At 28.5% G+C, this 12955-nt stretch overlaps 1 protein-coding gene across 1 annotated transcript in view; it reads right to left on the bottom strand.

Moving 5' to 3' along the window:
* LOC129962685 (glucose dehydrogenase [FAD, quinone]-like) overlaps positions 1–11219 on the bottom strand; it is a 32530-nt gene extending 21311 nt beyond the window's left edge. Inside the window, exons 1-5 of the mRNA XM_056076598.1 lie at positions 11060–11219; positions 10828–10974; positions 7152–7354; positions 4114–4303; positions 2258–2389 (exon numbers count right to left, since the gene is read on the bottom strand). Of these exons, the coding sequence (XP_055932573.1) occupies positions 2258–2389; positions 4114–4303; positions 7152–7354; positions 10828–10974; positions 11060–11099 (712 nt within the window). The 5' untranslated portion in view covers positions 11100–11219. The remainder of the gene's footprint in view (positions 1–2257; positions 2390–4113; positions 4304–7151; positions 7355–10827; positions 10975–11059) is intronic.
* Positions 11220–12955: the final 1736 nt, after the last annotated feature.

Below are 12955 nucleotides of genomic sequence, written 5' to 3'. Positions count from 1 at the left end.
GAGAACGATCACCCCTGATCCAGTACCCCCAGTGGTATTACTCTCGACATGGAGGACTTTGTGACCACGACAGATTTAACGCGCGTCAGCCACCAAGCACGCGGGGAATCTTCGGCCGGTGGGGTTCGAACTCGCAACCTAAGGGACGCGAATCCGACGCTCTACCAACCAGGCTATAATTTCTATATAATGCTTTTTCCCTTTATTATCATGTGAGAATATGATGTTATTTTGGTTTGGGGTTTTGAAGCCACAAAATGCACGGGTAGAAATTTGATGATTTATCGCTTGTGAGGCATCACTTTTTCGCTTTTAGCATTAGTAGAAAATGATAAAAGAAGGTTGTCACATTTAGCGACTTATCGCCAACAAAAAGTTACAACTAGGCATGTATATATATACACACACAAATTGGAGGTCAAAATTGTGGAAACTTTTGAAAATATTTATGTTTTCTAACTTTGTAGGCTTATAGAAAATGTTACATTTCACAAAATGCAAAGTCTTACATATCATATTTAAGAGAATTTAATGCTAATCTCAATACAAAAAGAAAAATTCAAATATTTGCAATACAGAAAAAAAAACACAGAAAAAAAAACACAGGGATAAAGTGTATTGCAATTTCTAACTTCCCTGACTAATCACTGCTCTTGTTCTGGGAACTAATGAAATATTAATAACTGCTAGCAGAAGCTGACAGCATTAAAGTTAGAACAAGTTATTATTGTGCGTTTTTCTGTAGATAGAAGACTGTATTTTATGTTATCAAATTACAAGTTAGAAATTTTGTTAAACTTTTTAAGATTTAGTTGAATTTTTTGTATGTATTTCTAATATTTAGTCAAGAAGCAATAATATGGACTTGGTACAAACGACATTGGTCTTTTGAAACAAACGCTATTGTTCTTTTTTATGCTATCTATGGTACATTAAATGCAAGAAAATACATTGATACTATTCAAGAGCCAAAATTTACACTTTCCATCTGTGATCGCTTTCCCAACATTTATTTTTCAGCAGGATTCAGCTCCTTCTCACTTAACAGAAGTATCGAAAGAATGGTTTAGTACAAAAAGCACTGAATTATTATCATGATCAGGAAACAGTCCTGACCTCAAAATTATTGAGAACTTATGGCACCCTTTGAAAACTTTTCTGCATATGAAGCGTTCGTCAAATAAAAGAGAATTAATTGAGGCTATAATTGTTTCCTGGTATCATGCAATAACAAAGGAAGAAGTTAAAACTCTCTTCTGCTCAATGAAACCTCAGTGTGGAGTTGTAATAAAAAACAAAGACTACCGTAAAAAGTACTGATAACTCACTGCAGTCATTAGCATCTAAGGTATCTCGATAATTATTGCCACCCAAATTTTTTCGTCTATATGTAAGAGTTTGCATTTTGTGAAACGTAATATTTTCTATAAGCATAAAGAGTTAGAAAACATAAACATTTTCAAAAGTGTCCATAATTTTGGCTACCACCGTATTATATATATATATATATATATATATATATTCAATTTTTCTAGCTGGCAAAGAAATGTTTTGGAGCTCGAACGATTTTGAGATGGGAGAAAAAAAAACATCGCTTTCCTAAAATTTGACGATTGCGCAATACGATAGTCAGGTCATATTCCAAATCAGTTTAAACCGGAGTTTAGCGGGATAAAAATTCTGGCCACGAGATAAAGTTTTGGAGCTCAAATGATTTTGAGATTTAAAAAAAAAATTATCAGGACAGTCAAAAAATTATCAGGATAAGAATAACAGTGCAGACGCATAAAAAATACTTATCTTTTGCTAAAAGCTGAAAACGTTTATGCCATTTTTTAAGCATATATAATATGTTGCATTTTACTTCTGTACATAAAGTTTATTTAATTTTTCTACACTTTTTTTTCAATTTCTCAGATTTACGAATCAATTCACTAAAACAGTAGCAATAGCAGATACTTTTTACTTTAAGTTACTTTTTTTATATTTTTAATTTTCCGTAAAAAAAAATCTCGTGAATTAACTATTCAATGGACTATAAAGATTTATTTTTATTTTTATAACTAGCAATAATTAATTTTTAATAGTTTGAAAAACAAAACAAATATAAGAATATTTTTTTCTGAATATGAATTCCGAGGTAAGAATTTCCCTTTCGCTTTTATTTCGTAGTATAACACTTTTTAGAACGTATCAGAAATGAAAAAGAATAAAGATAGTCGAATAAAAATTATCAGTAGAAAAGAAAGTTACTCACCTGTTTGTTGAGCTGCATTAGTATCAATAGGATGTAAACCAAACTGGCTTGCAGCTTCTAAAATTGGCCCTTTTAATTCTGATACATATCCTGGTCTTTCAGCAGTTACAGGACCACCAGTAGCATGATAACCTAAAAAGAATATGACAGTTGGCTTTTCTTTTCATTTGAAATTGAATTCGTTAACCATAGTCTATTGGAAATATGGTAAATACCGTTTTCTGAACGTATTCAGAAATTGTTACTAAAAAATTCTGTTCTTTCAGTAAAGTATCAGGTTTGACGTATATATGCATATGATATTTTAGAGGATAAAATGAAAGTAATAAAACACCGTAAGCATTTTTTTCAATTCAACTGAATAATAAAATTATAATACATTTCATCAAAAAGTAAAGGAAAATAATGCCGCATTGAAGAAATACAGTCAACTCTCCATGGCCGAATGGTCATGGCACTGGTCTCATGATCAATAGACCTGGGTTCGAATCCCGCTAGAGACAATGCGATTAATTGTATATGTAAATACTTAATTGTTTGATTTTATGTTTTCTTTTATTTCATGTTCTGAAGATACTGGACATTTCTTTAGTTTACCAGACAAGTGTTCTGGACTTTTCTTACTGACTCCAGAAGAGTATTCTGGAACTTTCTCTGCTTGTATAAAAGCAGAAGATTTATCAGTTACTGTATTTTCTCAGTTCAGAGTTCAGTTAATAAATTGGTTTAGCTCTATCTCTTGTGTGTGTCATTGAGTTCTATACTATAGTTCTATGTGACAATAATTTTTTAACAGCAAATCTGATTGATTATATTAAAATGATAAACATCCTCTGTGAATTTTGTATATTTCACAGAGGATGGATATTCAAAATTCGCAGTATATTGTGTACATTAATGTACACAGTAAATAGACATTTTCGTATGTTACTTTACGTACATTATGAGCACATATTATTAAAAGAAAAGTGTATATTGTGTATTTAAAGAAATTCAGCATTAAATAAATATAATTCTTACTATATTATCAATACCCCAGCAATGATAATACAGTAAGAATATATAATTTTTAGATACAGATTTTGCTATAGCTCTAGTTCTTTTTGATTTTTGTTTGTCCTCTTTACAATCTAGAAATTCTGTTAAGGGTTTTACCTTTGCATATTGATATGGAAATTTCTTTCGCTCTATTTTTTTTTTATTAGTCCTCTTTACAATCTAGCAGTTCTACTATGTTTTTTTTCTTTGCATATTGATCTGGAAATTTCAATTGCTCTAGTTCTGTCCGTTCTTTATTTGTCCTCTTTACAGTCTAGTAATTCTATTACGTTTTTTTTCCTATGAATATTTTTCTGTACATTTCTATTTCTCTATTTCTTTTTGTCTTTTATTTGCCCTCTTTACAATCTAGTAATTCTACTATGAACAATCTCAATGCTACTAATATTTCTTTACATATTTTTATGTAAATTTCTATTTCTCTAGTTCTTTCGATTCTTCATTCGTCCTCTTTACAAGCAAGCAACTCTACTACGGATTTTTCCTTTGCGTATTGATTTGAAATTATCATATAGAAACATCTCCCCTCCAATTTAAGTAACTGATTGTTTATAAACTGACGGACTCTTTACTTCATTATTTATGGAAATTATTACTTGTATTATTTTTCATATTCCAAAATCTGATTTTTATTGTTACCCATTCACAGCTAAACGAAGGGTAAAAGCCCCGAGGAAATAACAAAACCAGTCTTAATCTAACAATAGATACTAGACAATTTTTTTATTCAGTTTTAATTTTGAATAAAGAAGAGTTATTCGATGCTCTATAGATTTAAGAAAATTTACTAATCTTACCGTTTGCAACGAAATCGGGATCCCGGTTATCTTCAAGTTTCAGAAGATATGGAAACACTTCCCGAGCACTCCAACCTGTTGCACCTTGAGCTGCCCACTCATCGTAAATCTTATAATTACTTCTTTCATAGATTCCGCCACTGATGACACTACTTCCTCCAAGCGTTTTACCACTTGGCCAAAACATTTCCTGTATAGAATAAGACAATTTATAACCATATTGAGTAATAGAAAGAATAATTAAGAAATTTTACACATTTGAATGAGAAGGCATTTTTGATGTGAAATAGGTATGGGCGCAGTGCAAAGCTATGGAAGAATCGGGTTTCAAATGCATGACTCTCTGGTTTTGGAGCTTAAATCCTATCAAAAGGTCACTGATGCCTGGGAAAATTATTTTATTATAATTTATATAATTGGAAATAAGTATTAATTTATTATTATTATTATTCGTCAACTGTATTACTTAATTCGTTTGCAAATTTAATTAACTGCAATAAAATATGAGATAGGCAATTTATACAGCACATAAATATTACCTAAGTATTGTTATTTCAAACTTCGACCACATGCCATGAAACATAATTTTTCAATACGAAACGAAATGAATTTTTGGAAAGATCGAACGAAAATAATGAACTATTTAGCCATTACTTTAAAGAGTATATTAATTTTAAAAGATTTAAGATATATAGATTTTGACTTTTGATAATATGGATTACGAATTCGAATAGTATAGCTTTCAGGTCCTTTTGTATTACAACGAGAATGAATAAATACTATTGCATTCATGGCAATGAGTGTATTGAAATATTTGATATACTTTCCATAAATTGTTGCTCTGTATTTATAAAAGAAAATTGTTTATTTTTAACATAAATTGTAAGGAAAATTATCTCTGTGTTTCCTACATCGTTACAATATCCTTTAATTCCGATATTTTATGTTTGAACTTGGCTACCGAACTTGGCTTCGATCGGTTAAGAAACTCGTTTCTAAAACACAAACTGGATTTTTAGATACTACTAATGCTTGCCAGTGATGAATCAACAAGTTTGACACGATAGAATTAGTAAAAATGCTAAAATCATTCCAAGAGTTAATATTTCGTAATTATTGTAAGCCAACGCAATATAAGGCATTCTCTGACATGGCAAGTTTATTAAAGAGTGAGAGAGAAAGTTTTAGGGACACCAATACCAGTTGTTGAATGTTCAACTCTAAATGTTCAGTTAAGTGTTTGATATGTATTAAAGAATATTAAAGAATTACTTAGGTTTCTAGACTTTTATATATATATATATATGTTAGCGTTTTTGTCGATTATTTGAACACATTTTAGATATTTATTCAAAAGCTCTTGTGCTTTTTGTGTTGTTTTCGGTTGTTACTCGGGTTTTGTTAGAGTGGAATGGTGCTTTAAGATTTCTTGTAACATGAGGACTTTACAATACTCTTTATTCCTTTAAAAACTAACAGCTAACAAAAAGTAACAGCTGAAAGGTAACAAATTAAGTGAAAGCATATGGTCGTGGAAATCACCAAAATTGTCATACGATAACCAGCCCAAAATCGAACCTTATAATAGATAGTCGTTTGATCGATTGCTCTACGGCATGGTTTCAAATGAGATGGTATTTGATATTAATATTTCGTTGTTATTGGCAGTTCAAACTGTTATATTGACAGGCTTCCCAGCTTAAACTTCAAATTTACTTCTTTCAAGATTTTAACTTGAATCAATCGTGAGAACCTTATTTTCCCAAACTTAATTAGGGAAAACAGTACTAGTAAAAGGCATCTTAATAAACTCCATATGTTTATCAAAAGCTGCAACAGTTTAATCAAAATGTTAAATTCGTTATTAGATTGAACCTGAAATGTAACAGTCAAAAAACATCCAAATTAAACAAAGGGTCTAAAAATGGTTTCAACTTTTAACACGGCGAATTTTCAAGCTAAAAATAGGTAGGCAAAAATTTGCCCTTAATACTTAACTATTTTATCCTTAATACTTAACTATTTTACCCTTAATACTTAACTATTTTAACAAATGTTTTATAAATCACCTGTTTTATAAATCATGTTTAATCAAATGTTTTATAAATCACCGAAATTGTCATAATAGGATAACCAGCCCAAAATCGAACCTTATGATAGATAGTCTTTTCATCGATTTCTCTACGGCAAACACTGATGAAATACAATAATAATAATAATATTTTTAAAATCAGCAAGTAAAAAAATAGTTTTAGTAAACTTGTAACTTTAACAAAAAAAAAAAAAAAAAAAAAAAAAACAGAATACAGTACAGAATATAATACTATAAAGCTTCCCTGCAAATGTGGAAACTTAAATTAAATTAATTAAATAATCAATTAAATAATTTTTGTCCTACAATTTTTTGTTTTAATGAATGTGAAATTATTCAATAATTCACATTTCATTGCATTTTTGAATCCTAATTTTATTAATTTGTAATCCCAATTTTTTAAATTATTTAATCCTAATTTTTTAAATTTATTTAATTATTTTTATTTAATTTTTTGTCTGTTTATTTATTTTATTTACTAATTTTTTATTTTAATTATTATTTATTTATTTTAGTATTCATTTATTTTCATTATTTTATTACTCATATATAGTTCTTTTTAAGGACTTCATTTTTTTTTCTGCGCAGCCTGTGTTGTCAATGATGTCTTTGTTGCCCTGAATTAGCGAGGTTTCTGCAGTAAATAACTACATTTTTTTGAATTATTAAACTAAAATAAAGTACCTTGCAGGCATCATAATACGATAAATATATTACGTGGAATCCAGAAATATCTCAACGTAATTTATGGACTATTAATTGAATCAATATTGCAATATATTTCCAAAACAGAAAATGTCATCAATTAGACACTTCTTTAAACTACAATTAAGGGATTAAACTTCTCAGAATTGTTTTAAAGCATGAGCTCAGATTCTCATTTTATGCCGATTTCTCATTTTATAATGAATGCAAGATTCAAGAAAGAAAAGACAGTCCAACCTACCCTGTCAACACTAGCTCTGGCTGCATGCTTCTGAGGTACAGTCCGATACTTCCAATCCAATTCAGAGCCAGAGAAACTTCTACAGATACCCGGTATATTGAAGAGAACAGGTGGAGTTGACCCAGCCTCCACCACCAGAACGCTCACGCTTGGTACTTCAGATAGACGACCAGCCACTGTTGAACCTCCAGCACCGGACCCCACTTGCAAAAGAAAAGAGAATCAGAAGGAAATTCATACAAGAAGGAAATAATAATAAAAAAAATAACAGATCAGTCACACTTCAAGGCTCTTCAATTTAATTTGCAAATGTAAGGTAAGTTCTACCATCTTTTCTTCTATGCAGAGTAATATCATTGACCTGAAGAAAGTCACAAGCAATACTTAAAACAATTTTTGTGCCTATTCTACCATCATTTCTACTAGACAGCATAAAACCATTCGTATAAGAGGGCCACAAGAGTCAGAAGGGAGCACAATATTGAAATAATAAGCTAATATCATTGATTAATACAATGATATTAGTTTATTTCATTATCTTTTCTACTACACAGCCAAGAGCCAAAGGGTTGAAGGAAAACACAAGCAAGTTAATTAAGACAATGTTATTAGTTTATTATACAATCTTTTCAACTAGGCAGCGTATGACCATTTGGCTGAAACGAGCCACAAGCGGGTTGATTAAGAGAAAGTTCTATGATTATTCTATCATCTTTTATACTACACAGCCTAGAAACTGCGTTGAAAGGAAACACAGGTAGGTTGATTAAAACAATTTTATTAGCCTATTTTACCATCTTTTCTACTAGGCAGGCTAGAAGCATTGAAATGAAGGGAGAAATTATTAGGTTGATTAAAATCATGTTATGTTCTATGAATTATAAAATACTAGGATAAAAACACTTTATCAAGTATAATTGATCAGACCTTTTTTGTTTCATTACGTACACTGAATTATTATAACAAATATAAATATCGGGTCTGTTCTTAAATATATTTGTACCCAAATTTGGATAAGGAACAGTCAATAATATATATTAATAATAAAGAATGTACGTATGTGAGCATGCGTGTTAGCAGTCTGCAGGTCAGACCGTTTGATCTTTATCTACCAAATTTGGCACATACACACTTTAGAAAGTAGGAATGTGCACCTCGGAGCCTTTTTTTTTTCGAAATTTCAATCAGAATTAGAATTAATCAAAAATTAAGTTGAATGTTGACGTTTTTTTACGATCTTCCGAAAATAACATAGAACAAAAATTAATTATTTATCCTGTCAAAATTTTATTATCTTTTCAATGATATCTATTGAAAGGTATTATACCTAAAAATTTACCTTAAAACGAAGGTAACCAATATTTCTGGCAAATCACCTGGTCGCCTGAGAAGACTTATAATAAATGAAAATTTAAACATTACGGCGATAAAAAAATTAAAAAAAAATTGAACCTAAAATAAATAACATTAGATTAAGTAAACGTTTATTGAATCCTGAAACTAATTTATGAATTTAAAATATATCATTATATTCACTACTTAGAACCAGAATCCGTCTAAATCCGGCTTTGAGTTTTAGTGTAAACTAATCCTAAAGCATAGATGTTTTACAACAGTGAAAAACGTGTGCATCAAAATTAAGTTATAATATGCTCTTCTTTCTTTTAATGCAGTTTAATTAATACTGCATTAATTTGAAAAAAAAACAATGAATTCTGTACATCAATTTCTTTTAGTTTTGATAATATTATCGTGCATTTAATGATGCAAAGTACAATGATTAAGTTGATAAAAATGAAGAATTTGAAAGATTAAAAAATAACTACTTATTTATTAGGCACTTAATATAAACCTAACATATAAGCAAAATTATATCAATCCATACCTCTTATTGATTAGAAAAAATTACACATGTGCAAATTCATGTAAATTTAAGAATACATAAATATAAATTTGCACAAATATTCCAACCTTCAAAAGGATTTAATTACGAACAACTAATCGAAAATGAATAGATTTATCAGCTATCTTGCTACAACTCAACATAACATAGAGCTAGATGGACAAATTTAGAATAGGATATTTCTACAAGTCCCTCCAAGATGTCTGCGTAATCTGACGTCAGAGGAGTGTAACAAACAGTAAATATATTATGTGAATGCAGAAATTTATAGCTTTATTTAATAATTATAATGAGTTACTTTTGTGAATAAATTACACATGTATTCTTAATGGAAACATTATAAATTCTTTATCAATGTCCGCGTAATTTTTTTTTTCTTTGACTGGGATGATAAGAATTCTTGCAATATCTCTGAGTAGACATATTAAAATATAAATGTGAACGTATACATTTAAAATAATTGGTTAAAAATAGTCTATTTGAATTCACTGAGTATTCTAAAATAGGAAATGAATAAGAAGATGTGCTCTTCCTTCCTACAGCTTAATGCTAATAAATTTGTTCAGAGCCTTAATAATCGTATTAATTAGAATATAATTGTTTGATGTGCACTGAGAAAACTCAAGATAATTTAAAACTCAGGATAACAATTTAAAATTCAGGATAACAATTTACAATATTTAATTTTTTTTCTGTTTTTGACAAGTGTAATTATTGATCAAATGATACAGGAATATACCAACAAGTCTTTGACAAGCAAAAAAAGTCAGTTACATTACTATCTCAAAAGAATAATTTCTCTTATAAACTAGAAAAAAAAAGAAGAAAAAGTAAACAAATTTTTCAGGCATAGTTTGGAATTAAACTTCTACTTAAGAATGTATATGATACAGCCATTTAGAGATCTTAATCCAATATTAAATATAAATGATAAATTTTGTATTAAATATAAATAAAAAATGCAATTTAATATTTCAATTTAATTTTGTTATTTTATTTTTTCTTGGTAAAGAAGTCAATGGTAGAGAAGAAAACCCTTCCAAAAACTGTATGTTTTCTTTATATAATAATATCTATTATCTTTGCAACTGTTTTTATTGCTAATTAAATACATATTTCCTATACAATGGTTATATTTTATTATATAAAATCTGCATACATACAGTGTCACAATATATACAAGAAGTCTTGGATAAATAAATAAATGAGAAAAATGATTAATAAATTTGTAATTATTTTGGTTTGATTATATTATGTTTGTGAGTATTTATGGCAACCAAAGAGAGATTACAGAGAGAAGAGAGATAAAGAGAGGTCACTACCAAAGAGAGATTATCAATAAATCGATTGTAAGAATATTTGAATAGAATGAATCTCTGTTTGTCCCGTACGATGATGTTGATGTACTGTTGTACAACGTACAGTGATTGCTTGGAACATAGTTTGGACGTTTTTATGTATGAAATCATTTCAATATTTTGTACCAGCAAAAAGTTTGTTATTTAGATGATCTAAAATTCGATCAGATAATCTGGAATACTTGGATCAGACAAATTCTTTCAAATTCTACATCAAAGATCAGAAATGATCTTTTCAATCTTTGTCTTTGCCACCTCATATTCTATTTTAAAAAAATACCAGGTTTTCTCTAAATCTGGCCTATAATTAATGCTTATTTGTTGACTTTTAAATCACCCTATATATCCTATTAATTTTGTGTATTTAATTCGGTAAATATCTTTTTATAAGAATATGAAAGTGCTATGGACTTACCAACAATGTAGTCATACTCGCTTCGGATAGTTGGTGATAATTTTGGGGCGACACGCTGCCTCAGTAGAGAAAGAATAAGTAATGGCAGAAGTGGGGAATTTGCATAAGGTGTAGGAAAAGACCTCTCATAAGGTATATTCAGAGTATCTAAAAGGAAATGACATGGTCAATTTTTATGAAACAATTGTTGTTAAGTTGCATATTACTGTAAGGAAATAACAGAAAATGTTACCCAGTATCCCTGGATTGGAAATATGCAGGTCACACTCCATGACTTCTACTCCAGTTCTGACACCAAACTGCTACAATGGATTAGTACCGTTTGCTTTATAATCGCTTATGTTTCAGGAGAATTGGAACCATATTGGAAATCACATGTTTCATAAGTCATAAACTATGATTACTGAAACATAAAGCTTGAGGGCATTGCAAAAAAAAACATGAGTAAACCAATTTTCCGAGTGTGGTTTCAGCAGAGTGCAATAAAATTGTGTGTAAATAAATGAATCTTTGCACGTAAGTTAGAACAGCTTGTATTTTGCTGTTGTAAAAGGATAAGGAATTTCAAAAATAATTTTTAAATTTCAAACTTTTTTTTCATAGATTCAATTTATTTATATATTATTTAATGATTTTCAAACGTTAATATATTAAGGTGTATGTACACACTTGAAACTTCGAAAATCGTTCAAAATATCGAATATTTTTTTATTGCTTAATAATGTTTTCTGATCCTTTAGCTTTCAAACGATACCAAGATGTTGTCAATATTCGAAATATTTCTCGAGTTATAATTATTTTTCTTGAGGTGCTTTCATTTAAAACTCTAGTTACGGTGTTTTTAAAACTCATTTTATGAAGAATGATATTTTTCCACTATGTTGCGTCATTCAAACAATCATAACTCAACAAGAAATAAACCAAATAGAGTTATTTATATATCAAAATAATGTGTATAAAATAGCGGATGTGGATGTTTTGTGCGTCAATCAAAGTTATATTTATAGAAATAAATTTTTAATAGCTGTTTAAAAGTTAAAATTACAGAAAAAAAATCACGCTTTTTCTATACATCGTTGATGAAAAAATTGTTTAAAAAACTATACATTTTTATAACTTTTTTGAGGCAGACAACATGAAGACTAATATTAGGTATAATTTCCAACTAGAATTGTGTGTCTGTACAAATTAGAATTTAAGGTATCATGTTTCAAAAAAAAGGCTAATTAGCTCATTAAATAGTATTTAATTAATTATTAATTAGTGTAATATGGTTTTTTCTCACTGAAAGGAGTTTAAACATATATTAATAACCTACTGTAAAAAAAACTGTATTTTTAAAGTTAAAATTTTAAAAAAATCTTCAAGTGTGTGAGTACACCTTAAATGGATCAGTAAAACTTAACTTTGGAAGAATCTCTTACTGAAATACAAATATATATGCTTGCTTTAACATTAGATAAAGAAATAAATCGACATTAAATTTAAAATATATCTTACTAAAATTTTACACTTCATAAATTAATAAAACAATATAAGAACAAATTTTGAATCAATTATATTGAAAATGTTAGACAATTTATATCTTTAGTAGAAAGGATATAAATGTAATAAAAGGAATGCAGGGTAAATAACATATTCTCAACTTGCATATATTAAATTTCATACTTTCTACTAACTTTTTTCTAATAAAATTTTACTTAACTCAACTCAAGTATAATTTCCATTGAAAGACTTACTTTTTTATTGAGGATAAATATTTAAAAACATTTTGCTAAATAAAATGTTATAATAATAATACATGTTTATATTGATCAACGTGTTGTAGAATAATATAAAAATTAATAATGAAGCAAGATTGTATAAATCTTTATATCTCACTGCGAATATGCGAAAAATTAAATAACAGTACTAAAATTTGCTCAGAAGAATATGGTAAAGCTATTTATTACAGAAAGGAAAAATGAACCTTTTCATTTAAAAAAAAAGAAATTATGAGTTTAATTTTGAAATTTTATAAAATTATGAAATTAATTGAGAAAAAAATGCATAAATTGTATATTTTTATAAAATATAAAAAAAAAGTGTATATTTTTTTCAATTCCTACTATAAGTTCACACTTTCCCT

Source organism: Argiope bruennichi, chromosome 3, assembly GCF_947563725.1.
Source record: "Argiope bruennichi chromosome 3, qqArgBrue1.1, whole genome shotgun sequence".
NCBI lineage: Eukaryota > Metazoa > Arthropoda > Arachnida > Araneae > Araneidae > Argiope > Argiope bruennichi.
Note: the sequence above shows the minus strand (reverse complement) of the source record. Positions and strands in the feature narration are given on the sequence as shown.